The sequence below is a fragment of the Periplaneta americana genome, chromosome 6 (genome assembly GCF_040183065.1).
Source record: "Periplaneta americana isolate PAMFEO1 chromosome 6, P.americana_PAMFEO1_priV1, whole genome shotgun sequence".
NCBI lineage: Eukaryota > Metazoa > Arthropoda > Insecta > Blattodea > Blattidae > Periplaneta > Periplaneta americana.
In genome coordinates, this window is record NC_091122.1 from 17,782,501 (window position 1) to 17,809,194 (window position 26,694).

At 37.1% G+C, this 26,694-nt stretch overlaps 1 protein-coding gene across 1 annotated transcript; it reads left to right on the forward strand.

The window, feature by feature from the left end:
- The first annotated feature begins 4,697 nt into the window (after positions 1 to 4,697).
- On the forward strand, positions 4,698 to 25,792 carry LOC138701067 (cytochrome P450 9e2-like). Its single transcript, XM_069827618.1, has 7 exons — positions 4,698 to 4,917; positions 7,951 to 8,229; positions 12,510 to 12,754; positions 17,716 to 17,896; positions 19,122 to 19,343; positions 20,677 to 20,928; positions 23,933 to 25,792. Exons 1-7 carry the CDS (start codon positions 4,701 to 4,703, stop codon positions 24,094 to 24,096), a joined length of 1,560 nt encoding a protein of 519 aa, XP_069683719.1. The 5' UTR covers positions 4,698 to 4,700; the 3' UTR covers positions 24,097 to 25,792.
- Positions 25,793 to 26,694: the final 902 nt, after the last annotated feature.

Below are 26,694 nucleotides of genomic sequence, written 5' to 3' on the forward strand. Positions count from 1 at the left end.
ACTGTTTGGAAACATGTACTGAGATGGGTTTTTTTCTTACTGTCGGGATATGACGAGAGGGTTAAGACGATTACTTACGTATTTGTTGACATTAACTTGGACGGTCAACATGGACACGGAGCATTTGATTTGTGTTGTGGAATGTTGCGGTATGCAACGGATGATAACAAATATCCTGCGTACGACTTGCCCGCGCAAAACACAGTTCGAAAGAGGTTATGGTTGCACACAGACTGTACAGACCGCCATCTGTTGCTACGACGTTCAAGTTATACTGTACACGTTCTCAAGTTCACATTGAACGCCTTGATTAATATGCAACTTCTCTGACATAAAAGTTGAAACTCGCTTCAAATCGCTGACTCACAACAGTGACGTCATGACACTTTGAAATGAACACCCAGTATACATGCTATAAAAGCAATGCATGAAATACAGTATGTAAGCAAATTATCGCTAGAGACAGCCATGACATTATTCAAAAGTCAGAATCAGCCCTATATTGCATTATGGTCTGAACATCATATGGGAGAACCTTACAAAGAGCAATTTAAAACGCATAGAACGAGTGAAGGCAACATTTATTAAAAGAGCCCTACCCATATCAAAATATGCTCCATCACGACTATGCTACGAAATGTCAAGGATACCCTTCTATATCGAAGATTTGAGACACCAACTACTGCTCCCGTCCACTGCCCAGTACGAGAATCTCCTACAAGAACTCCGAACGAAGAGGTCACAAATATGGAGCGACTTCTATACAACAGACGCCATGCTGTCCGACGAGTGGAAGAGACCGTACTACGAACTCGGACACACCATCACACGCTTCGCAGTGCATGGTTTTCATTTCAAGATCTGCAAAACGACAGGCTACCACAGTCTACTATATACAGTCACGAAGCTTGAGTTTTGAGGGTGCTAGAAACAATAGACTGTGACGGTACTATTTTGCATTGCCTGTAATGAGGCGATATTAGCGATCCTAGTGGTGAGCAACTATCTAATGTTTACATATTTACTACGTATTGAGCTTCGCGACTGTATATACTAGACTGTGAGGCTACCATGAGCCCAGTGCAGAGAGCGTGTGTAAATTGTGCGAAGGTGCCTGTGAAAGATACCACGACCTCTCAAGCAGACTAAGAATCGAATCACTAACGAGTTTCTGTAGTGAATAAGCGTCCATGGAATGAACACAGAAAAATATGCATATTTTGCGCTTTTCTACCTATTATTATAAAGAAACGAGGTTCGACAGATACATATCTATGAAATGTTATTGTGCGAGAAAAAAGGAAAAACCAATCACAAGTTGTAAATACTGGTCTATTCGTAACTAAAGTCCAGAAGTTTATGCACTACTAAGAAATGCGAGTATGTACGTAAACGCGCCTAGGCCTATATGTAGATACCAGAAATAAAATACGCATTCCGACTAATTACACTGAACAACAAGAATGTTGCTCCGACTTAAAACAACGTGTCCCTTATGGTTTGATGTGCGCTGAATCCGAAAATGCATCTGTTTTCTTCGTATCACGTAGGGTTTTTAAGACATACTGTGATTTCACTTTTCGATAAGCGCTCCCCCAGGAAACATCTGGCGCGGGTTGGGGGTACAAACCAAAACAAAAGCTAATATATGTTATGAGTTTTTTTTTAACAATTTATTGGTCGATCAGCGCATTTAGCGCTATACAGATCATTTCTAAAAAATATAAATACAATATATGACACTGAATTGAGAGCAGCCTTGATTGGGCTCCTCAATGAACAAAAATAATTGTTAATTAATAATTATTTACATAGGTTGGTGTGATGATAAATTTTGATTATAATATGAGGTCCATTGGAAGTCGGCTCTTGATTCTGGTGGGAAATGTGGACTTCCTTCCGAGAGAGTAATGGACGGCGCCTGGAACATTTTCTAGGTTGTCATAGAACTTCTTAGCTTGTGACTCAATAAACTGTTTGATTGTGTCAATATCAGTTTCTCTGTGTAGTTGGCTGTTACGGACAAACCAAGGAGAATTGAGTGAAATTCGTATGACTTTATTTTGAAATGACTGGATGTGTTTAATTTCACTTATTGCAGCCCCTCCCCAGACAGGACAGGCATAAAGCAGTATAGGTCGTAATAGAGATGTGTAAAGTAGCATGCAATTTTGTAGCTTTAGAGATGATTTCTTGTTGAGGAGCGGATATAATTTAGCGAGTCTTGAGTAGGCCAATTTAAGTTTGTTGTTGATGTGATGTTTCCATGATAAACGGCGATCTAAATGCACTCCAAGATATTTTACAGCTTCATCCTTTGTTTCCACGGTATCACGTTGGTTGAAAGATTTATGCATGGAGGATTAGGAGGACGACACAAAGTAAATATCATTGCTTCGCATTTATTGTAGTTCAGTGCGGTGCGCCAATTTTCAATCCAAGGGCATATGATGTTTAAGGCTTCCTGAAGGTGATTTGAGGCTACGTTAATGTTGCGATGGGTTGCATAAATAGCTGTAACGTCTGCATACATAGCAATTTGTGCAGTTGGTGTTGCAGGAATGTCCGAAGTATATACTTTGAATAATATCGGACCTAAGATAGAGCCTTGTGGAACGCCAGCACTAATGGGTCTAACAGAGGAGTGAGTACAACCCACTCTGACTGAGAATGTGCGATTTGACAAGAAACTAGTCATGTTGCATAGGTAGTCTGGAACGCCGGACTTGTGTAATTTGTTATGAGTTTATGACTTATTTACGGTTTATTATGGTTGTTGGCATGTTATTTTGTACTTCTAATAAATAAACAGATATTGGTCCCTTCTATTAAGTAAATTTCATAACAGTTCAAAGTGAGGTCTATGCAATGAACAAACAAAGGTGTGGTTTTCAGTATTTAAAGGAAAGGTTTACCAGTTTGAGTGAAGGAAAATTAAAAGAGGGCATTTTCATCGGTCCACAAATTCACAAAATTATGGCTGACCCTTTGTTTGAGGAAAAACTTTCCGTTACAGAACGAATGGCATGGCGCGTTTTCAAAGACGTTTGCTCAAATTTCCTTGGAAATTCTAGGGCAGAGAACTATATAGAACTTGTTGTGGAAATCATGTTAAGTCTCTCATAATATACTTTTTACATTCTCATTTGAATTTCTTTCCTCCTAACTTTGGAGCGGTAAACGACGAGCATGGGGAAAGATTTCATAAAGAAATATCTGAAATGGAAAGGCGATATAAAGGAAGATCATCAACCAGGATGCTTGCAGATTATTGTTGGTTCGTTGTAAAATACAGTCCCGGGTCTAGTTATAAGCAGAAGTCATCCAGAAAATTATTTTAAATATAAGTTCAAATTCCAAGATTTTTCTCATTATATGCATGAAATATTTTATTGTTGTGTTTTAAACTATGTTACATCAATTTTGTATCCAGTACACATTTTGCAAGTATTATGAGGAATTTTGAATCCCTAGTGTGTTGTAATTTTATCAGTAGCAGAGAAAAATTAAAAACAAATAAATTTTGTCATTAAAAAATTCAATTCATCTTCCCCGGAAAATGGTACATGATGGGGCAATTTGGATTTTAAATTCAGATTTAGGGCACACATATTAGTAACATTCACCTATTTATATTTCGGAGCAAGACAAAAAGTAAACATTTGTTGTTTAGTGTTATTATACATTCTCACTCTACCAGGAACAGAGTTCCTGCAAAGAATTGCTCTGGAACCATTACGAAAATATACATTTGCAGCATCATTGGTACCGAAAAAAAATTGACAGATATAAAACTTCACTACTGGTCGACACAGCGAACATGCGTATCGGTTTGGAGGCGCTGTCGTTGCTAGTTGCTTGGAGTTCGCCGCAATAGCTGGCGCTACCAACGGTCGCGTAAAAAAAACATGGCTAAACTTTACACGCTGCCCGAAAGCAGCAGTGAAGAAAAATATTCCTACGTAATAGTAATATGCGTTACAAGAGCGGTATGTTGAAGTTTTCATGTTCGAGGAAAAGTTTGAAAAAGCGAAACGTAGTTGAGCTTTTTTAATTTCCGAGAATTGAAAGAAAACATACCGCTCGTGTATCGTACATTATTTTGTGCGAAGATCGTTTATTATATACTTGAAAGAGGAATTTCTAATTAGTTGCAATGAAATCTCCATCTTGGTTTCTGTTCAATGACGTCAAATTTGCAAAACAAAAATATCTATCTTCAACATTGTTGCTTTAAAATATTTTCTGTGTTTACTATACTCCAGCAGGCCGTGATATACGTCTGTCTTTTTTTTCCCCAGTCTATAAATCTTGTTGATTTTATCACGGCTTCCTTAATGTTACTTGCATAACTTTAGTGGAGTTGTAGAGTTTACTTAATTTTTGAAAATATTTAAAACCAATAATTAACAGTGCAATTTAGGTGAAATTGCAATGGTAAGTTTCCAATTTATAATTATTACTATGTTAAACGTCTCTAAAAATAATATGTTAAAAGCCTAAAGCAGTAAAATCAATATGTCACTTAAGCGGTAAGAAGAGGGAAATTGTTATGTGTGTTAGGTTGGGAATACTGAATGTGGAATTTAAGACTTACCGCGGATTGGTTTTGTGCGGAAACCAAGCAAATACCGCACGATCTCGCATAAAGTGTTCTTTCATTAAAAGTGCATTAAATATTTATCGTGTAGGTCAGTGCAATGGGCTTCGAGGCGTGGTGCATACTCCTGTCGATGTTGCTCTTGCTATTCTACTTGTACTGCACCAACACGTTCGGCTATTGGAAGCAACGGGGCATCCACTACCTGGAGCCCACAATCATCTTCGGCAACATCAAGGACAGGATGCTGTTAAGAGTTTCTTTCCATGACTTCCAGAAGGAACTCTACAAAAGTTTCGAAGGCCATAAGTATGGAGGTAAGCGAAACAGCTGTCAAAAGAAAAGTGACCGCTCTCTAGAAATTAAGTTATCTTCGGGTGTCTCCGCTACAATTCCGAAGTGGCACACATTGCCGAAATACTGGATTAAACCAACCCCTTTAAAAATCGTTTCATATGTTTACTTGCTACATTGTATATTGAAATTGCATGATCAGTAGAGAGAAAGAATCTTCATGAATTTGTTCGTTTTTATTTCTACAGTATTATTTTTATGTTAATATTTTTAATGTCTTCTTCTTTCCCCTTAATCATAAATTAAATGTTAAAGTAATTCAGAAGTCACATACAAATTCTGAAGCGTTATGAATTTTATATCGTCTGAGATAGAAAAAAATCATACTTGGATAAACAATGGGGTTTTGTTGCATTTTTCATGTTCATAGTTACAATATTGTAGATTAAAGCATTACAAGAATTCTAAATTTCAAGCCATGGATCTATCATTAAATGTTAGGACACAGCTAGTCCAATGCTATTATGAAAGCAATAGGAGTTGTCTCAATGTTGTAGTAGAAGCATAACCTAGGTCATGAATAAGTTATAGTACAAATCGTCGTCGTCTTCCTAACAAGCATTAGGCCCAGCGGCCTGTTACGGTCTCAAACTAGAATTTTCAGTCCACCTCTTCTTCGGACGACCTAGAGATCTTTTGCCATGCGGATGGTAATGAAACAGTGCTTTTGGAATTCTGCATCGATCCATTCGTTCGAGATTACCCTTCCACTGAAGTTGATACTTGCTGATGAACTGCGTAATGGGTCCTATTTGAAGTTCTTGCATTATGTCCTCATTTTTTTTATGATCCCAGCGAGTATATCCAACTGTTGCTCTCATGAACCCCATCTCACTTGCTGTTATTCTACTGACATCTTTATTCTTCGCAGTCCACGGTTCACTACCATAGCTTAATACTGGCTGTGCTAAGGTTTTGTACAAGCCTATTCTTGTGGTCTTTGTACTAGTGAAGGTTTCATGATTTTATTAATGATCTCCATTGTTTTATTATATTTACATGTTTTTTCAGCAATATCTACTTCATCATAAGGTGATAGTGTATAGCCAAGGTAAGTGAAAGTATTTACTCTTTCTATTATTTTATTATTCAAACAGATTTTACTTGGAACAGGGAATTTCCCACAAAATGACATGATTTTCGTTTTTTCAATATTAATTTCAATGTTATATTTTTCACTGACTACATTTAAATTGTGTACTGAATATTGTAAATCATCTTCAGTTGATGCTATGAGAACTAGATCATCAGCGAAAAGTAAAGCATCAAGCTGCAAATTTCGATTAATTGGAATAAATCCATGGCGTGTCTGTCGCCAATCTTGAACGATTCTGTTTATATATGAACAGAAGTGGTGAAAGACCACAGCCTTGTCGTACTCCACTATAAATGGGTCGCCATTGTGAAAGTCTATTGTTGCTTCGAATTGCTATGATGGTTGTTTTATATATGTTGTAAATATTTTGTATTATCTGTTGAGGTACTTGATAATCTGCCAAAATCTGAAGTAATTTATTCCGATTAACTTTATCAAAAGCCTCTTTAAAGTCAATGAATACCATATGTGTTTCTAGATTAAATTCTCTATGTTTCTAAACCAGTAATTTCAATGCAAAATATCCATCGCAACAGGATCTTCCTCAACGAAAACCATTTTGTTCTTCACTGATAATATTGTCGTAATACTCATTGAGTTTCCTTTTCAAAATATTTGCATAAATTTTATATCCTGTGTTCAATGAACTTATTCCTCCATAATTATCCATAATTTTCAATAAAGTTTCTCAACGAACGAATGTATTGTGTGTGGAAACTACGAAGCTCCCGTAAGGGACAATATTGCAATTTTCGTTACATTCTTTCTCGAGTGGTACGCAGAAAATGATCTAAGTTAAAATACAAGCAAAGTTAGAAACAATCTAACATTACGCTACCTGGTTTTGGCAGACGCTTTCCACCCATAGTTGTAAATATTCTTCAATATATACAGGGACATCATTTTATTTTTACTTGCATTTTTATTGTACCTGCATTTCTGAATGTACTTCACTCCCACCCCTTCACTATTGTCCTTGCTCCCGTCAGAAACACAAACTTACGGCCGCTGTTTCATTCAAAGTCTTCAAGCAGTGAAGTAAACACTGCAGTGTATAGTGTGTTTCAGAAATATGGTTGCGTTTTCTATAGAAGAAAGGACCTATATTAATAATATCGTACTAAAAAATTATATTCAAGAAACGATAAATTCAATTTCAGAGAATATGCTTCAAAATGTTTTTAATAACATGCGTACAGAATTGAAGCCTGCAGTGTAATGAACGGCAACCATTTTCAGCAACTTGTTTAAAAATTCAGATCAGTTTATTTTGAATTGAGGTGGCTAGAAGCAAAGGAATGCTAGTGACATTTGTAATAACATGAGTTAAGTGCATCCAGTGTAAGCTAAAGTATCTAAAATTTTAGTGGCAAAGGGATATTTTAATCTCATCACACATCAAAATTTAAATAAAAATTTCACCGATTTTACGAAAGCTTAAATATTTAAACCCCATTTTCTCAAAAGTAACTTAAGTGCACTTACAGCCCTTTACTTATGACCCCCTCAATTTAAATGCACTCTCTATATTGTATGTTAACATCAATAATTAATATACTAAATAAAGTAGACATTACATAATGAACATAGCCGCCTGAAAAGTTGAGTTTTTGAAAAAAAATGTTACTACTCTACTGTATTTTGATAAATTCCATAAAAGTGATGATCAAACTGAAAATCATATCGTATTTCCCTACAACATAAATGGATACACTACTTTTCTCTCCTCCTATACCTAGTAAAATGATTTGTTTACATATTGCATTAGCAACATCAAACTCCTGTAATGGAAGGGGGCAACAGTGTTTCCGAGTATAGCCAGGTTAATGTTAAAAATGTTGGTAAAAATAAAGTGATGTCCCTGTAGAAGCCCAACAGAATAATATGTTATGTTGACCAGGGATCTACGAGGGAAGGCGGCCGACACTGTTGCTCCGCGACCCCGAGCTGATAAAGAGTGTGATGGTGCGTGACTTCGACTCCTTCGTGGACCGGCCCACATTGAAAGAGCGAAGCTCGCCGTACGTAGACAACATGTTGCTTAACATCAAGGGGCAACATTGGAAGAACGTGCGCTCCCTTCTCACACCCACGTTCAGCTCGGGGAAGCTGAAAGAAATGAAGAATTTGATAGACCAGTGCGGTCAACAGCTAAACACTTACCTGCGCACACAGACAGGTCAGCTTTCTCTTTGCTTTTTTTTTCCTTCTTAAGGGGAGAGGATGGTATTTTTTTTAACTTTTTTCCTATTTGATGTAAAATATTAATTTTTTGTATGTAGTGAGCTAATAGCTGTGGCAACTCAACCAAATAAAAATATTTTGAAAAAAAAAATTATTTGGGGGTCCAAATTTGAAATATATATATATATATATATATATATATATATATATATATATACCCAATGCAAGATTGTACTAAAACCGATATATCTAAACCGTTTTTACCAAGACAGATTCAAACAGTTTTTTGCAATGTATTTGCAAAAGCATGTTCTACAAACTGTCTGTAACAGAATTTTGATATTAGTCCCTACGTTTGTAAAATAAACGACTAAAATTTAATAACAATTTTCTGATTTCCTTTCTTGCAAACAAACGGACGTATTTTTAAATGAAATCAATTAACAAAATTCTGTTACAGAGAAAAGTTTCCTAATAGTCTAAAGAATGTGTGTTCTAAATTTCATGCATGTATCTTTAATAGTTCAGAAATTATATCCATTTTTATCTGGCAAAGTAGAAAAAAAAAAGTTACTGGAAACCGATAAAAGCGGGCGTGTGATTTAAAAATCCATAGCGCAGGAAGTTTAAAAATGACGTCTCAATATCCGATAAGGGCACAAATACCCACAAAATGTTATGCAATGCATTCCACACATAGGCTATCAAAGGGTGTTTTAAAGAAAAACAAAATTGAAAATTTAATTTACAGGAAACAACAATAAAAGTGGGCGAGTGATTTAAAAATTCATAACGCAGGAAGTTTAAAAATGACGACTCAACATCCGATAAGGGCACAAAATGTTATGCAATGCATTCCATACATATCACAGAGTATTTTAAAGATTTTTTTTTAATTTACTCATTTTTCACCAAAAAATACCATCCTCTCCCCTTAAAATATGGTCATTTGGTTCAGAGAAACCCTTTTTGGTGCAATGATAATTCGTTTAACATTTTTCTACATTAGACTTGAATGCATCCCTTAATAAATCACTCCAAATTAATAGAGTTAATTGTGTACGAAGATAATTTTTATGTTAATCTTGCTCTGCATCTTTTTTTTTTCTTTTCTGTTAAGTTTATTTTATTCACTCCTTAACATCTGTGGTCATGTCGCGTGTTTAGAATGTGTGGGTATATCAGTAGGCCGTTTTTACTCTTGTTGAGTTCCTGTTTCTATTGTTGTTGTAGATGGCTTGTGTTCATGTAACTGATCATGGATTTTGATTAATGGTATTGGTAATTGAGACGGTAATGAATCATGGCATGTATTTTTCCAACCCAGCATTTGCCTTTTTGCAGGCCCGGATGGCTCAAGCGGTAGGGGCACGGCATGTCCCTATCACTTGGTCCGAAGGGTTGTGGGTTCGAGTCCCCACTCGGACATGGGTGTTGTGTTTGTATTAGTATAAGTAAAACAAATGAAAACGAAAACAGAAAACAAAGATAACTTTGGTAAACGGCCTCTGGCCGGTCTAAATTTAATTACAAAAAAGAGTACTAAAACCTGAAAAAAGGCAAAGTAGCAGCTAGTTAAAAAAAATAATGTTTTTGGTATTGGTAATTGAGACGGTGATGAATCATGGCATGTATTTTTTTCAACCCAGCATTTGCCTTTATGACTAAGGGAAATCATGAAAAACCCCAGTCAGACTGGTCGCCCACGGGGTTTGAACCCGGGAGGACTTCCCGAATGCGTGTCTCAAACGCTACCGTCTGAGTCAACTCGCTCGGTTGTATATCATTATTTATGCAAATAAAAAAATGAGGTACCCTACGTAAATATTATTTTAAGAAACACAGGAAACGAATATGGGTATATTATGAGCGCAGGAACGCCATTTCGTGACACCTTTTAAAATAACTCAGCTCCAGTGAGCTCTATGGTAAAATGCTTATTTATTATGAGTTGTATTTTTGGTCAAGTAAAAATACTCATCTTTACGACAAAACTCTTTACTATTATGTTGTGTGAACAAAAAGAAACTTAAGTGTATAAAATTAGAGTATTTTATATGCACCAAATAAAGTTGCAATAATCAAGATGTACAATATTTCGACAGAATATCAAGTTTTCTGTGCGTAAAGATCTATTTTCATCTTACCTCAGTCCTCATATGTAACATTACAGCCATCTAGAGAGACTACAAATTAATATATTAATATTGATAAACGTCAAGGCCGCCTGAAATAGATGGAGTCATTTGCTTTTATTTCATCATATCCATCGTTGTCGTTCCTGCATTAACTCCTATGTGACAAATCCATTTTCACATTTTTGCTAGAGCAAATAACTTAAATAGTGATACAGCAAATAATACAACCTACTATATGTAACTACGAGTATATTTTTTTCTTACGAAAATGTAAGAATTCACGATCTCCTATGTACCATTGCCATAGAATGAATAAATCTGTTTTTCTTCCTACTGAAAAATTTTATATTATGCACATAGGAGTTATGGAACAACGACGCTATAATCTGAGGCGGCGGTGGAAATGTATTGTATTGTTATTTTAAAACTCTTGTATATCCTTAAATATCAGTCCTATCAAAATTTTGCTTGGAATAAAACTGATCGGAAATCATTTTTAAAGAAACTTTTGTTATGTAACATTCTTCACAAAAATCAATAATAAGCGAGATATTTCGGTTTATTTAATTCAGGCTCTCTTATAACCCCCCTTTTAAATAAAGTATTTTGAATGCCATAATATAGCCTAAAATCTAAGTTACAACGAACTTAATTTATATTCCAATTTTCAGCAATTATCGCGTGAAAAGGTAACAAACATCCAAACAGAGAGACAGACAGACACACAAAAATTAAAAAAAAGTGATTTTCGGGCTCAGGATGATTAATTATACATGTTAAAACCAATTATTTTTGGAAATGCGAAAATTACCAGAAAAATGTCGCTTACAGATTTATTATTAGCAGTCCACACCTGTGGAGTAACGGTCAGCGCGTCTGGCCGCGGAACCAGGTGGCCCGGGTTCGAATCCCGGTTGGGGCAAGTTACCTGGTTGAGGTTTTTTCCGGGGTTTTCCCTCAACCAAATACGAGCAAATGCTGGGTAACTTTCGGTGCTGGACCCCGGACTCATTTCACCGGCATTATCACCTTCATTTCATTCAGACGCTAAATAACCTAGATGTTGATACAGCGTCGTAAAATAACCCAATAAAATAAAAAAAAATATTATTAGCATAGATTTTGTTTGAGGTGCGGTCTTCGTTGTGGACGAGGCCTTGGTCTTCGTCCTGCACGTACTTGTACGAGGTCAGTCTCTTTTGCACATGATAACTTCTCATTTTTGTTTCTCATAAACCTATGGTTCCGTGTCGTAGATTTAAAGCACGTATAAGAAACCTGTTCTTAATAGATGGCTCCAGGCAAAATCTGTCGACCATTTTTCGACCGCGCTAAATTTCGACGGTCAATAACCCGTGCAGTTGAAATCGTCATTAAATAATAGTAAATTATGCAACGAGCCTATAATGGTAGTAATTAAGACGCGAGTATGTTTATGAAACGAGCGCAAGCGAGTTTCATAATTTTCATACGAGCGTCTTAATTACCATTATAGGCAAGTTTCATACGACTTTTTATGCTCGACCATATTCCTAACTTGAAATTATTCATAAGTATTCATGTTATTCTTATCTGACTGGGGAGCGGAACTGACCTTGTGCAATATGTCGTAAATTGTGAGATGTGCGCAGACGCGAAAGTATTTATTTTTTCCGAGAAACAAATGTCATTGACCTTGTTATAATCTAGAGAGTAAAATAAACATGAATCTTTATATAACCTTGAAATTGATTTAGACATTGAAAAACGAGATGACAAATTGCATTTATTTGAATATTATTTACAATTAACGCTAATTATTATAGTAACAGAACATAAACTTCTGCGACAGTATTGGATTTCCAGCCTCCGTGACGTTTCGCTAGTTGTCTTTCGATTGCATCCGATAATAATCAATACTTGCGCTTTCATATCGCTACAATGGTGCTTTCTAATTGGTGAAACACCTGAACTTTAATGAATAGGTATACTTTAATGAGGTCCATTAAAGGGCTGCTACCAGGTGTATAATTACTACATTTCGGCATGGTCGAGCATAAAATACTATTCACTACACGACTACTAACAACCGCAATCAGTGACATGTGACGTGTTCGTGATCTGCAAGTCACCGTCTGATCCTGGATCTGTGTTGCAGGCAAGACAGTCTCAGAAGTGGAGCTGGAGATGAAGGAGCTGTTCGGACGGTTCACGCTGGACCTGATCGCGTCCTGCGCGTTCGGCGTGCAGTGCGACTCCCTCAAAGACCCGGAGGCCGAGTTCGTCCGGATTGCCGGTACCTACAACGATATTTCGTTGCTGCAGAGGATCTTCATCTACCTCGTATTTCTGTTCGTGCCACAGTACGCACATTTCTTCCCAGTCAAAACGTTTAACCCGAAGGTGAGTAAAAAATATACAGTGAAACCTGTCTAAAGCGGCCATCTGAAGTTATCTTGTAAAATGGCCGTTTTATCAGGTGGCCGCTTGATTAAGGTTGCGGTTTTTATGAATCAGTATTAAAATACTGAATTTCATTGACTTTTTAGTACTGTGCGCGTACAACAATCGTGCATATTAATATCAGCCTCTTCCATTCTTGCAACTAGCCTTTTCAAAACTCGCTTGCGGTACCTCAGTTTAAATGACTGGATAATACCTTGTTCAAGGGGCTGGAGGTGTGATGTCGTATTTGGGGGAAGAAACGCCAATTTCACGGATCACATTGCGATTTTGTCGTTTAATCTTCGAATTGAAATCGTAAAGCTTTATTGTTGGCAGGCCACTTCACCCCCAATAAGCCCATGTCAACATTTTTCAAACATCTCGGTTTCAATGATTTCCCTATCATTAAGAGTGCTTCTTTTTCTCCTGCAGCATTACAACAAAACAGCAGGTTTATTCTGTCTTATGCCAACTTCCCCCCTTTACACTCTTTTTCTTAAAACTTAAAGTTTTGTTAGAGAGGGCCCTGAAAAAAAAAACCGTTTCGTCAAAATTGTAAATGTCTCTGAGTTCATATTCCGCAAGAATTGAAGGCAGTCTATTTTTTTCCATTCTTCAATAACATTGGTTGCAATGTCACCTCCTTCACCAGAGACAAGAACGAAATGCAATGTTATGCCGTTTTATAAAGCACTCTAACCACCATTACTAGCAACGAAATAGCTTACATTGAGTTCTTTGGCAATTTCAAGACCTTTCTCTTGAATCATAGACCCACTTACTGGCAATTTCTTCGCCCTCGCACACTTGAACCATTCGTAAACGAAATCATTCACATTACTAAACACAGATTCTCTCTTCCTTTTTTGGCCACCACGCTTATTTTCCTCCACTCTTTTAATATTTCATATTTATTCTTAATTATACCGTTTGTGTCCTTCCACATTTGAATATTTCTGCAATTTTTCTCGCAAATGTTCCCTTCTCACTGTCTTCGCCCTCTAAACTTAACACCACTCTACATTTATTGTTAGACATGATTTCTCTCTCAAACCAACTTTACAGTTCCTCTGAATCAAGCGAATGAAAAGAAGAAACATTCGTTAAAAGCTGGTCCAAATAGGGAAAGACAGAAAAAGGAGAGAAAAAAATTCGAATGGTTAACTACTGACCTAAAACATACTATGACATTTTCGATAGAAAAAGTCCGTGTTTCAATGCTTTAAAAATGAGTAAGAATATACAGCTGTGCAGAGTCGGAGTGAAAAGTGACAAAAGAGTCATAAAACAGTAACCAACTAATCCCAAGATGTGAAGGGTGTACTGTTGTACACTTAGCTATTGTCCCCTGTCCTCTAACCATCGAAAAAATAGGTCAAACAGTATCCGTGAAAAGATTTTTTGTTGGACAGTGACTGTTATAGTCAGGTTCCAGTCCAAATAGACCCCGGCCGCTGGCCGGGGCATGAGATGGCCGCTAAATAAAGAGAGAATTTGTATTGATTTTATGGAAAATCCAATTGGTTCCAGAGAAAATTGGCCTTTTGACCAGGTGGCCGTTTAAATGAAGTGACCGCAAAGGCAGGTTTCACTGTACATACGGAAATTTAAAGGAATAAGGTTTCATGTGGACACACTGCATTACAAGAGCTTCTCAATTTGTCGCTTCGTATTCGCGAACTTCTCTAAAGGAAATGAAAACATACCGTGATATTTAATGAGATTATTTTGTGAAATAATAATAAATCAATCTATACTAATAATAAATCTGTAGCCGAAATTTTTCTGGTAATTTTCGATTTTCCAAAAATAATTGGTTCTAACATATATAATTAACCACCCTGAAACCGAAAATCGCTTTTTTGACATTTTTGTTTGTATGTCTGTCTGTCTGTCTGTCTCTCTGTCTGTCTGGATGTTTGTTACCTTTACACACGAAAATGGCTGAACAGATTTCGATGAAAATTGAAATATAAATTAAGTTCGTTGTAACTTAGATTTTAGGCTATGTGGCATTCAAAATTCTTTATTTAAAGGAGATGGAATTAAATAAATCGAAATATCTCGCTTATTATTGCTTTTTGTGAAAAAATGTTACATAACGAAAGTTTCTTTAAAAATGATTTCCGATAAGTTTTATTCTATGCAACATTTTGATAGGACTGATATTTAAGGATAGGATACAAGACTTAAAATAACCATACAATACATTTTCACAGCCGCCTCAGATTATAGCGTTGTTGTTCCTGCAATAACTCCTATGTGCAAAATATAAAATTTTTTAGTAGGAAGAAAAAACACATTTATTCATTCCATGGCAATGGTACATAGGAGGTAGTGAATTCTTACATTTCCGAAAGAAAGAAATATAATTACATATCACTATATATGCTGTATCACTATTTAAGTGATTTGAAGGGTTCAGAACCATAGTGGGCCAAGCGCCATTTACTGAAGACGTAGAAAACAAGGGTTAAAATTAAGTTATTACCATAATTCAATGGAAACATATAGCAAGTAATACTGAGTGTTCAGTTCAAAATGTGTCATGGCTCGCTGTATGTCGTCATGTGGCTATTCGATGAGCCTAGAGAATTCATTCTTCCTACACTTCCGCAGAGGCGTATTACCTAAATGCGAGAGAAGTTGCCTAGCAAGTACGGCCTTCATTCTGAAGATTACTTACCGATACGTACGGCAACGCCAGTAGTGGCAAGAATGTGAACTGTTTGGAAACACGTACTGAAGTGAGTTTTTTTTTCTTACTTTCGGGATATGGGGAGAGGGTTAAGACGATTACTTACGTATTTGTTGACATTAACTTGGACGGTCAACATGGACACGGAGCATTTGATTTGTGTTGTGGAATGTTGCCGTACGCAATCGATGATAACAAATACCCTGCGTACGACTTGCCCGCGCAAAACACAGTTCGAAAGAGGTTATGGTAGCACACAGACTTTACAGACCGCCATCTGTTGCTACGACATTCAAGTTATACCGTACACGTTCTCAAGTTCAGATTGAACGCCTTGATTAATAGGCAACTTCTCTGACATAAAAGCTGAAACTCGCTTCAAATCGCTGACTCACAACAGTGACGTCAAGACACACTTTGAAATGAAAACCCAGTATAAAGTATACACATTAAATCAAAATGATGTCAATCTTCATTAAACTATGGTTGCATGTAATAAAAATTAAGAAACATGTTAAAGGAATTGTCATTGCACCAAATGAGTGGTCTCTGGACCAAAATGATCGCATTTTAATTATTTAAATACAATTTAAATTAAGTAACATATTAATCGATTTATCCTTCTATCAAACACGAATGTTCCTGGATCAAATGTCCTATTTTAATTATGCAATTACTTTATAGTTATTTCTAATGGGTGCAGCGGAGCGCACGGTTACGGCTAGTTAAAATAGAATAGGGTAACGCATGCAATAATAAATAGTACTATATTTAATTAACTGGCCTAGCATTAACTTAATATCACTGGTCGACATGGCTTTGCCTCCAAAAATATAAATTAAAGCGGAAAACATTTCACAAATGTTCAAGGACAGGTTTGAACCTAAGTGACACCAATAAGACATCACTCATGTGGCAACTAAGCCAGGAGATAATGGGTAGGTTAGCAGTTCCATTCCCCCTCCATTGCAGACGTCGCTGACTATCAACATATTACATTAATGAGACTTCAGATGAATGCAATGTTCTTCCTGTGGCATAATATATCGTGAAGTGAGATGTACTGCCTGATAATAGATATACATATCAGCCAGAACCTCAATCAGATGTAAATTAATGATTAATGAAACATAAAAACTGCACAAATATTTGTGATTATAACTTTATTCTAGCCACAGGTGTAGCTCAGTCGGCAGAGGTGCTTTCCTGCTCACCCGGAGCTGCCCCCACACGTGAGTTCGATTTCCGCTTGGGTTAATTACCTGGTTGGGGTTTTTCCCGAGGTTTTCCCAACTGTAAGGCGAATGTCAGGTAATCTACGGCGAACCCTCGCCTCATATCGCCATCACCAATTATATCGACGCTAAAAAACCTAGCAGTTGATATAGCGTCGTTAAATAACTTACTAAAAATAACTTCATTCTGAACTCATCCTTCTATTAGTAACAGGTATAAACAGTTTTTGAGTTGGATACTTCTTGAATCCCGTAATTTCTTTGAATATGGGAAGTGAAATGAATTGTTTTCAAAATGAGCAAAGCGTATAAGGAAAAGTATGTCATTTCCGTGATTTTTTTAGTAAGTTATTTTACGATGCTTTATCAACAGCTTAGGTTATTTAGCGTCTGAATGAGATGAAGGTGATAATGCCGGTGAAATGAGTCCGGGGTCCAACACCGAAAGTTACCTAGCATTTGCTCATATTGGGTTGAGGGAAAACCCCAGAAAAAACATCAACCAGGTAACTTGCCCCGACCGGGAATCGAACCCGGGCCACCTGGTTTCACGGCCAGACTTGCTAACCGTTACTCCACAGATGTGGACTCATTTCCGTGATACCAATATTAATTATGTATAGGTATATTTGAGGGGCTCACAACCAGAGTGGACCAAGTCCACCAATGATCAGTTTGTGAATTAATACTCGTACTATCTCGGATGAAGAAAACGTAGATTTATTCACTGCCATAACAAAGAAAGTCCATAACTCATTTGTTACTCCACAGAGGGCAGCATTTCCTATGGAAGGTAAAGATTGGTAAGCATGAGCCAGGATAAGACTCAATATCTCAGAACTATTTCAGATGGACTTGGTCCACTCTGGTTGTGAACCCCTCATTTATTGCTTAATGCATTATTCGTCCCATTCAACAGTGATTAAAATGTCATGGAAACCATTTGGGATTTTTTTTTTTTTTTTTTTTTTTTTTTTACGTTTCAGTGTGTTGATTTTCTGGCGAATGTTGTCAAGGAAACAAAGCAATATCGCACGGTACACAAAGAGCAGAAATGGAACGACTTGCTACAGCTGATGCTAGATGCTGCTGAAGAAGAACAGGAAGAAGGAATTAGTAAGAATGAAGACAGCAGTACCAAAACCAGCACGAGGAAAACTTCTACAGGTGAGTGCAAGACAAGGCAAAATGTTATAAGTACTGGTACAGTTAAAAATAAAGAAAGCATTCTGCTTCACACGAAATTAGAAATATTCCAGCAATATACGAGTAAGAGTCAGTAAGTTACACATTCAAGCAGCAACCAACATGTTTTAATGAGTTGCTTGAAGCTATCACTTCTAGATAACAATATTATATATGTACGGACAAGCGAAACAAAGAAGCAGCAGTTCCAAGACGGCGGCATCTTTTAAGGTGCGTACCATTGGCGATTTTATCCAAACAATGATGCACGCTTTGACTCGGACTGATAATGATGATTCAAAACTCATACCCTGTGACTATCCGGGTTAGCACTCACTTCAGAAAAAAAATATTTCAAATAAAAGTTGAATACAAAAAAATCATCACACCATCCAAAATATCAGAGATATCAACCCCACCCTATGAATAGGGCCCAAAGGAATGCCTTCCATGACGTAATCTGACACGTCCCCTCCTCCAATTACATTTAGAAAAATCAACATTGTACTTTTAAAAGAAAATGCATTGTATCATTGTATGTGGGGCACCTTGTAGGTTTTCTGGTGACGGGATCGACGTGTAGTTCCGAAATGTTGGATGTACCTACATTTAGGTCAAGGTGTAAATACCCAAAAACGTCGTACCGCACTGATCGTCGTGAAAGTTTCAAATCATGAAAAACATAACTGTGAATATAATGAGAACAGATTATACTCAATGAAATACTGATGCATCAGGAACATCTTCAAAAACAACTTTTAAGAATTTGGTCAAATATGTGAAATCTAAAGACTATTCAAAAAATAATAAGACATTAGACCCGCTTTACTGTTCCATACAATGGACTAAAATGTGTTCTGAAAAAAGATCGAGGTTAGTTTCATGTGAATACATCTGACTTAAATCGACAGACATGCGAGATCTTTCATTTGGCACTAAATTAAGCTCGCGAGGTATACTGCCCGGATTTTTTTTCCCATCCTCAAAATGGCCGCGGCGCCAACTAAAGGTCATGCCCACATCGTAGTCGTATACCCGATCGAACGAGACCACATTTTTTCAGTCGTGTTTATTAGTCACGAAGTTACAGTGTCGGAACGCAAAAGTTACATTCCAGTTTCCGTCCTTGTACCCTAAGTGTCGATTTGAGTTTAAAGACATATTCACATCAAAAAAAGTCACAAAAGGACAACGAACGCTGTTTCAGTGCTGAACGAGGAGACAATCATCGCTCAGTCGTTGATGTTCCTGTTGGCTGGGTTCGAAACATCCAGCACTCTGCTGACGTTCGCTAGCTATGAGCTGGCTCTGAACCAGGACATTCAGCAGAAGCTGCGTACCGAAGTCGAGGAGGTTCTGGGCAGATATGAGGGACAGTGCACGTACGAGGCCCTGCATGAGATGAGCTATCTGGAGATGGTGCTGCTAGGTGAGTGAGTGAACAGAGAACAGGAACAGTGCACATACGAGGACCTGCAAGAGATGGTACTGCTATGTAAGCGAGTGAACAGGTAAGAGGGACAGTGCAGGTACGAGACCCTGCAGAAGATGAGTTACCTGGCGATGGTGCTGCTAGGTGAGTGATTGAACAGAGAAGAGGAACAGTGCACATACGAGGAACTGCAGGAGATGGTGCTGCTAGGTGAGCAAGTGAAGAGGTAAGAGGGACAATGCACATACAAGGACCTGCAGGGGATGGTACTGCTAGGTGAGCAAGTGAAGAGGTAAGAGGGACAATGTACATACAAGGACCTGCACGAGATGGTACTGCTAGGTGAGCAAGTGAAGAGGTAAGAGGGACAATGTACATACAAGGACTGCACGAGATGGTACTGCTAGGTGAGCAAGTGAAGAGGTAAGAGGGACAATGCACATACAAGGACCTGCAGGGGATGGTACTGCTAGGTGAGCAAGTGAAGAGGTAAGAGGGACAATGTACATACAAGGACCTGCACGAGATGGTACTGCTAGGTGAGCAAGTGAAGAGGTAAGAGGGACAATGTACATACAAGGACTGCACGAGATGGTACTGCTAGGTGAGCAAGTGAAGAGGTAAGAGGGACAGTGCAGGTACGAGACCCTGCAGAAGATGAGTTACCTGGCGATGGTGCTGCTAGGTGAGTGATTGAACAGAGAAGAGGAACAGTGCACATACGAGGACCTGCAGGAGATGGTACTGCTAGGTGAGCAAGTGAAGAGGTAAGAGGGAAAATGCAGGTACGATACCCTGCAGAATATGAGTTACCTGGCGATGGTGCTGCTAGATGAGTGACTGAACAGATAAGAGGGACAATCCGTCCACGTATGAGCTCTGCATGATATGAGCTACCTGGAGATAGTGCTGCTATGTGAGCGAGTGAAGAGGCAAGAGGGACAGTGCACGTACGATGGGCAGGGTATGTGGCACGCATGGTAAAATCCAGAAAAATGCATATAGAGTGTTAGTTGGAAGGCAGGAGGGAATAAGACCTTTGGGGAGGCTGAGACGTAGATGGGAGGATAACATTAAAATGGATTTTAAGGAAGTGGGATATGGTGGTAGGGACTGGATTAATCTTGCTCAGGATAGGGACCGATGACGGGCTTATGTGAGGGCGACGATGAACCTCAGGATTCCTTAATGTCATTTATAAGTATAGTGTTTTCCTATCCTACACTTTAGAACCTATTTTATGTTATATAAAGCCTAAAAGAGCTTATTTTAGGTAAATAAAACACATTTTTAGGACCCAAAAATCCGCAGTCTACTCATGTGTTCGCAGAGACACTGAGGAAGCACCCGCCCTTGGCCAGAGTGGACAGGAGCGTCACACAGCCCTACACGATCCCCGGCACCAATATACAGCTGGACGAGGGTGTGTGCGTCTCCATCCCCGTAATGGGGCTGCACCACGATCCTCGGTATTACCCGCAGCCCGACGTGTTCGACCCTGACAGGTTTCTGCCTGCACAGAAGGCCGCCCGTTCGCCGTATGTCTACCAGGCGTTTGGGAATGGGCCTCGCAACTGTATAGGTACGCAGGTTACAGTTTTGTAACAACTATCACAAGAACTAAAAAAACAACCGTTTATGTTGCAGTATACGCCTTGGTCTTCTTGTCTGTCTTCATCTTTATATTAAACTAGTGGCTTGTGCAGCAAATGCTGCAAACTAAGTTCATTAGACGTTCAAATAAACATTTTTCAGATTTATTTTCAATGAAGAATAGCAGACATTCTGAAAGTTATTTGCTTCCATAATAACGAAAGATACTCTCTCTCGAGCCAATACTGAAGAGAACCAAGCATATAAATATTTACACCACACCGCCATTAAATATATGAAAAAGACCGAACCCCACTTGATTAATAACTATAAAAATATTTTATTTTTAATAATATTATCTTACGTAAGTTTTACAGCTTTCAGTAACATATACTATATAACCGCCACTCAGTAAAATATAGAAATCAAAATCTAATTTAAGTTATTCTCTACATCTACTTATATAACCCCAAAACGTTTCACTTTCGTATCATCAATATAGCATTAATATGTATAATTAATGAAAAATAGTCACATCATGGCATTAACCACAATAACATTTCATTTCTAATGGCAATAATGCCATCAAACCACCTCAAGATTCGTAGTTTTTAATATCCAATACACAGCTGTACCCAGAAAATTACAGACCACAGAATCGAACCTGTAAATTAAGTTAAGTTTTTAATAACCAATTTAATTTGAGCTCTAAATATGTCAGCATTCTTGGAGATCATGGCCTTCGTGTAATATTGTTTTCTGTAGTGTGTGTTTTGTTTTATTCTGAAATGCAATTAGCTGGTTCTCAAAACTGACGACAGATGGATTTTGGAAAATAGGAAAATTATGTTGAAAAACTGAAATTTCACTGAAAACTACTATTTTTCTGAAAAACTTTGAGTTCCAAGCTTCAAAATGAGGGGTCATTTATTAAAATCCGTTCAGCCGTTTTCCAGTAATTTCCATTACCAGAGTATATATTGATTTGTTCCTAATATCTCTCTGTTTCCATTTCTACCTCCATTACATTTGTAGTCATCTTCATAATTATTATTCGTATCTCATCTTCGCCTTCATTCTACATTTTGTCTTCATTCTACATCTTGATCGTCATATTTATTTTCCTCTTAGATAGTTTCAATGGTCCAATTAACTTTAACTTCATTGTTATCTATACCTTCATCTTCGTCTTCACTATTATTTTCATCACCATTATTATCTTCGTTACTGATTTCATCTTTATCTCCGGCTTCGTTACATTTATCTCATCATATCTTCATGTTTATCTTTATGTAATATTAATGTTAATTTTAGTGCCCATTGTTACTGTTATCCTCGTCACATTCACATTCACTGTTATTTTTATCTTCATCTTTGTATGCAAGTTATCTTTATCTTCATTTTATATCCGTTACCTTTATGTAAATCTTTATATTCACATAATTTGTTTATATTAATCTTTATATTCATGTTACCTTTATCTTCATCTCTGTACTTATGTTATCTTAATCTTCATATACTTAGACCTATATCTTCATTTTTACTAATGTTACCTTTAACTTGATCTTTGTATTAATGTAGCTTTATCTGCAATTTGTATTAATGTTACCTTCATTTTATGTTTGTACAAGTTTCCTTTATCTTCATCTTTGTATTTTTTTTTTCTTTAACTTTTGTAGCTTTCGTACGTTGGGTTTCCTGAGTCAGCCATGATCCATTTCCTATATTTTACCATTTTTGTATTCATGTTACCTTTATCTTCATCTTTGGATTCATGTTACCCTTTTTATCTTAATCATTGTATTCATGGTATTTTTATCTTCATCTTCACATTGTGTCTTCATGTTATTTATCCCTTAATTTTCGTATTCATTGTTACCATTATCATCACCTACGTCTCCTTTTTAATAATCATCTTCATCTTAAACTTCGCCTTTTTTGTTACCCCCATTCCCACCATTTCATCGTCACAAATCTCATCCATATGTTTATCTTCATTTCCATCGCCATCTTCGACTTCTTCATTGTTATTTTTTCATTATTTTCTTCATCTTTATTATGTTTGTGGGGAATATGTTGCCGCATTACCTGCCACATTTGGAGATTGGCTCCTTGACTCTGGTGGAGCTGGTATTGGAAATGGTTTTCCTTCAGGCCTGAACTGCGTTCGCGGACTTATTGGTCGCAAAGGTGGACTCTGTCCCACTCCTGAAGACGGCATGTTTGAAACACACTGCTGGGGCTGTTGAGGGGGCTGATGTGAGGGTTGTGCCCCAAAAGGATAGCGTTGGTCCTATTGGTTGTTGGCCTGTCTACTGTTCTGAGGCCCTATTGGCAGAGGAATTTGGTTCCATATACTTATACAATGATGTCCATCCATCTTTGGAAACAAGAAAAACACGTTCAGGACGAACTGTTACTTTCCCGCAAAGTTTGAAATATGTTCTCTAAGGGGGAAGTAACGTGGCTAATCTGTGGTTAGCCTTGACACTAGTCATTTTGTAATTATTTTATTGGCTATCCTGTTTCTCTTTTGTTTTCTGTTTCCATGGATATTCATTCATTGATTCTTCCAATAAAGCCATTTAGTTTGGAGTTAAATTTATTTCAAACTCTTATTAATTAATTGTGTACTCACAAAATATCAAGTGGTATACATGTTCATCTTCAATTATCTTTGCCTCTATATCGTCACTGTCAACGTAATAGAACTGGTTAGCGGTACCTTCTTCTACTTTAACAGTTACAATTTTGAGTTAGTAGGGAGGTTCTATGTTCTACAAATCACAAATAATTTAGTCTTCTTCACATTTATTTTATGTTTCAATTTCCATAAAATTGATAACAGCACCTGCAACATTCTTTTTATATCATTTACAGAATATGATAAAACTGCAGCATCATTCGCAAATATAATACTGTGTATTTTTATGTAATGTAACTTCGAACGTAAGTAATTTAGTTTATTATTCCAGAACTGATTTTTTTTACAGGTACACGTTTTGCTCTTATGAGCACCAAGATAGCCATGGTACAAGTTATCAAAGACTTCTACTTAAAACCATCACCAAAGACTGAAGTTCCCTATACGATCAGCAGATTCTCCATGCTCCTGAAGTCAGAAAATGGAATATGGCTCAATGTAGAGAAAATTTAGTAAAGTTATCTGTATAAAGTAATGAAAGAAGCATCAGCTTTTGGGTATGCCGGCTTCAAAAGTAGCCCAAACAATATTTAACAGACATGAAAAAAAAAATGAAAGTGATGTCACGACTGATTCTGCATTGACCATCACAGTTAGACAAACATTGATTTTGTGAGATACAATCAATTGTTTTGGTAACTAATTCTTTGTTTGATCATTCTATGCGCAAGCGTGGTTGATCCAGGTATCCACAACTAACGCCATGATGTAGCAGGGAGATGGTGGCTCATTATGGCGCACATGAGGTGAAGTAAGCAACTTTTCATGCCTAATTAATGCTGTAATGTAACTCAGTATGCCAGCATCACTTTTTTTAACGTTCGCAAAAATATCTAAATGCTAAATAAAAAAGACGAAGTTAATATATAGCCTAAATTTATGCAAAGTAATTTAAACAATCTACAACTCAAGTTTCAAATACATTTAACTGCACTTCAGTGTGTCCTTACAATTTTCCATATTTGTTACATAAGTTAATACATTTATATAGGCCTAATTGTATTCAGTGACATTAATGAAGAACAAATATTTACGGAAATGAAGTCACAAGAACTGAACCAAATGGCAAATCCTGAGTTTAATATTCAAATCCTATTTCAATAGAGAATTTATTTTGAATCTAATATTCAAGCCGGATTTCCAGTAAGTTTATTTTTAAATAAAAAGTAGAAATATCCTGAATGTTTTGTTACACTTATTAAGGCCCATTCACAATGAAAATTAAACATAACCGCAACATAAACACAGAAGTTTGCGCCCAGGCTACCAAATGGGATCATTCACAATGATTCACATAAGCACTGGCATAAACATTACCGTACGACGTTAACATGAAAGTTCGCAAACTCCAAATTTTCATGCTTATGCTTACGTGATTTGCAAACAGAACACAATCGTGGAGCGCTGAAGTATACGATAGAATATGAGGAAATGGCGTCGTTGTTATGTTTCCATGGTTACCAAGTATGTTTGCTGTTATGTTTATGTTCCCATCGTGAATGATGGTATGACTTCTTGATTTTACCGTAATGTTTATGTTCTTAAGTTAACGCTTACGTTATGTTTAATTTTCATTGTGAATGAACCTTTAGTTTATGTTATTCACACAAAGTATATAAGACCGTTACATGTATTTATCTAGACGACGTTGATGCCGATAGAAAAGTGTGAGTATAGTTAAAATGTACAAAAAACCTAAGATTTCTTTGATGATCTAGATTTCTAGTCTATGTAGGAATAGGCCCATATAGTAATAAATATTGCACGACGGGAGTCAAAAAAGTATATTTTTTAAATGCGAATAAATCCAAAATTAAATAGCCTACTTTCTATGCCGAAATTTAAGATTGTTATTCACCGTAAAATACATCCCTAGCCATTAAAAATAATTTACCGCCGTGCTGTAGATTGCTGAATCAGTTTTGAACTCGCTTAGAACTTTTATTTTGGTAAGGTTTATGGACATCCTTTTAGAAGTAATTTTACAGTTCGTATTAATTCAGCCAATCCATTGGGTTATTCATGAACAAAACATTGAGAACAGCTTCCTCAACAAGGAATACAACCGTATTTTAGAATGAAAAGATATTAAGTGACAAACTTCGATATGTTGTACAACACTTGGAACAACACAGCTTAATAAAGACAATTTCACTAGTAACTAGAATGTACATGGTTAATTCCATTGCCCTTCTATTGATTAGTTCATTCCATTGTAAGAAGTCTTCTATTACAGCGTATTCTTAGCCCTTTAAGATATAACTTAAATCAGAAGTCAGCAAAAATGACGTCATATGAAACACAGTCCGCAAAAAAACAGCAAAGGGGAAGGTGAATGGAGGGAGGTGTAAGAGGAAAGTCGCGGAACACCTTAACTATTGTAAGTTCTGCGTGAGCAGACACGGACGTGAACATACCCACAGGGCATACTATAGTCCCGTCGCTCTAATTTCCGGCAGCCAATCACGTTGCCGGTCGGCTACATTTAAACGTGTGCGTCTTGTGATTCGCTGATGCATTTCCTAAGGCTCGATAAATACTTAATATAATCGCCCGCCATTTTGGCTCTTTCGTTGGGTTCGCAGAAAGCACACGAGGGCGTTATTTGCCGCTCAATTATTTGCTAAATTACAGTGTCTTTGATTTATTATTACAGGAGCTACGACATGATAATGTTTAACGGTGCGGCAAATAGATCCCTCGTCTGGTAGCTCGGCAACGAAAGAACAAAAATGGCGAACGATACTACCTACCTAGACTTTATAGAGCCTTCACTTCCTAAGACGTAAGCAAAGAGGAGGAGTCACGCCGGGAATAACAGCGTCGCGACTATAAGGAAAAGTTCCATTACGTTTATGCCAAAATATATTTGTAAGTATGTGGGTTACAGCAGGCCATTATTTAGGAACATGGCCGAAAGAAGACGGCAAGTTATTGCTCTGGTGGCAAAAGGCTATTCTGCTCCCATCTAAGATCGAATCTATCTCGCGATTTTTATGACTTCAAGCGATTGAACATAATTTTATTACTTGATCTCCCAAGATTTTTTTA

Excerpts from the sequence above, each read along its gene's own strand:
- LOC138701067 (XM_069827618.1), top strand. The coding sequence starts at position 4,701 with ATGGGCTTCGAGGCGTGGTGCATACTCCTGTCGATGTTGCTCTTGCTA. Across the intron at positions 8,230-12,509 it reads TTACCTGCGCACACAGACAG|GCAAGACAGTCTCAGAAGTG; the intron begins GTCAGCTTTCTC and ends TCTGTGTTGCAG. Across the intron at positions 19,344-20,676 it reads TCTGGAGATGGTGCTGCTAG|AGACACTGAGGAAGCACCCG; the intron begins GTGAGTGAGTGA and ends ATGTGTTCGCAG.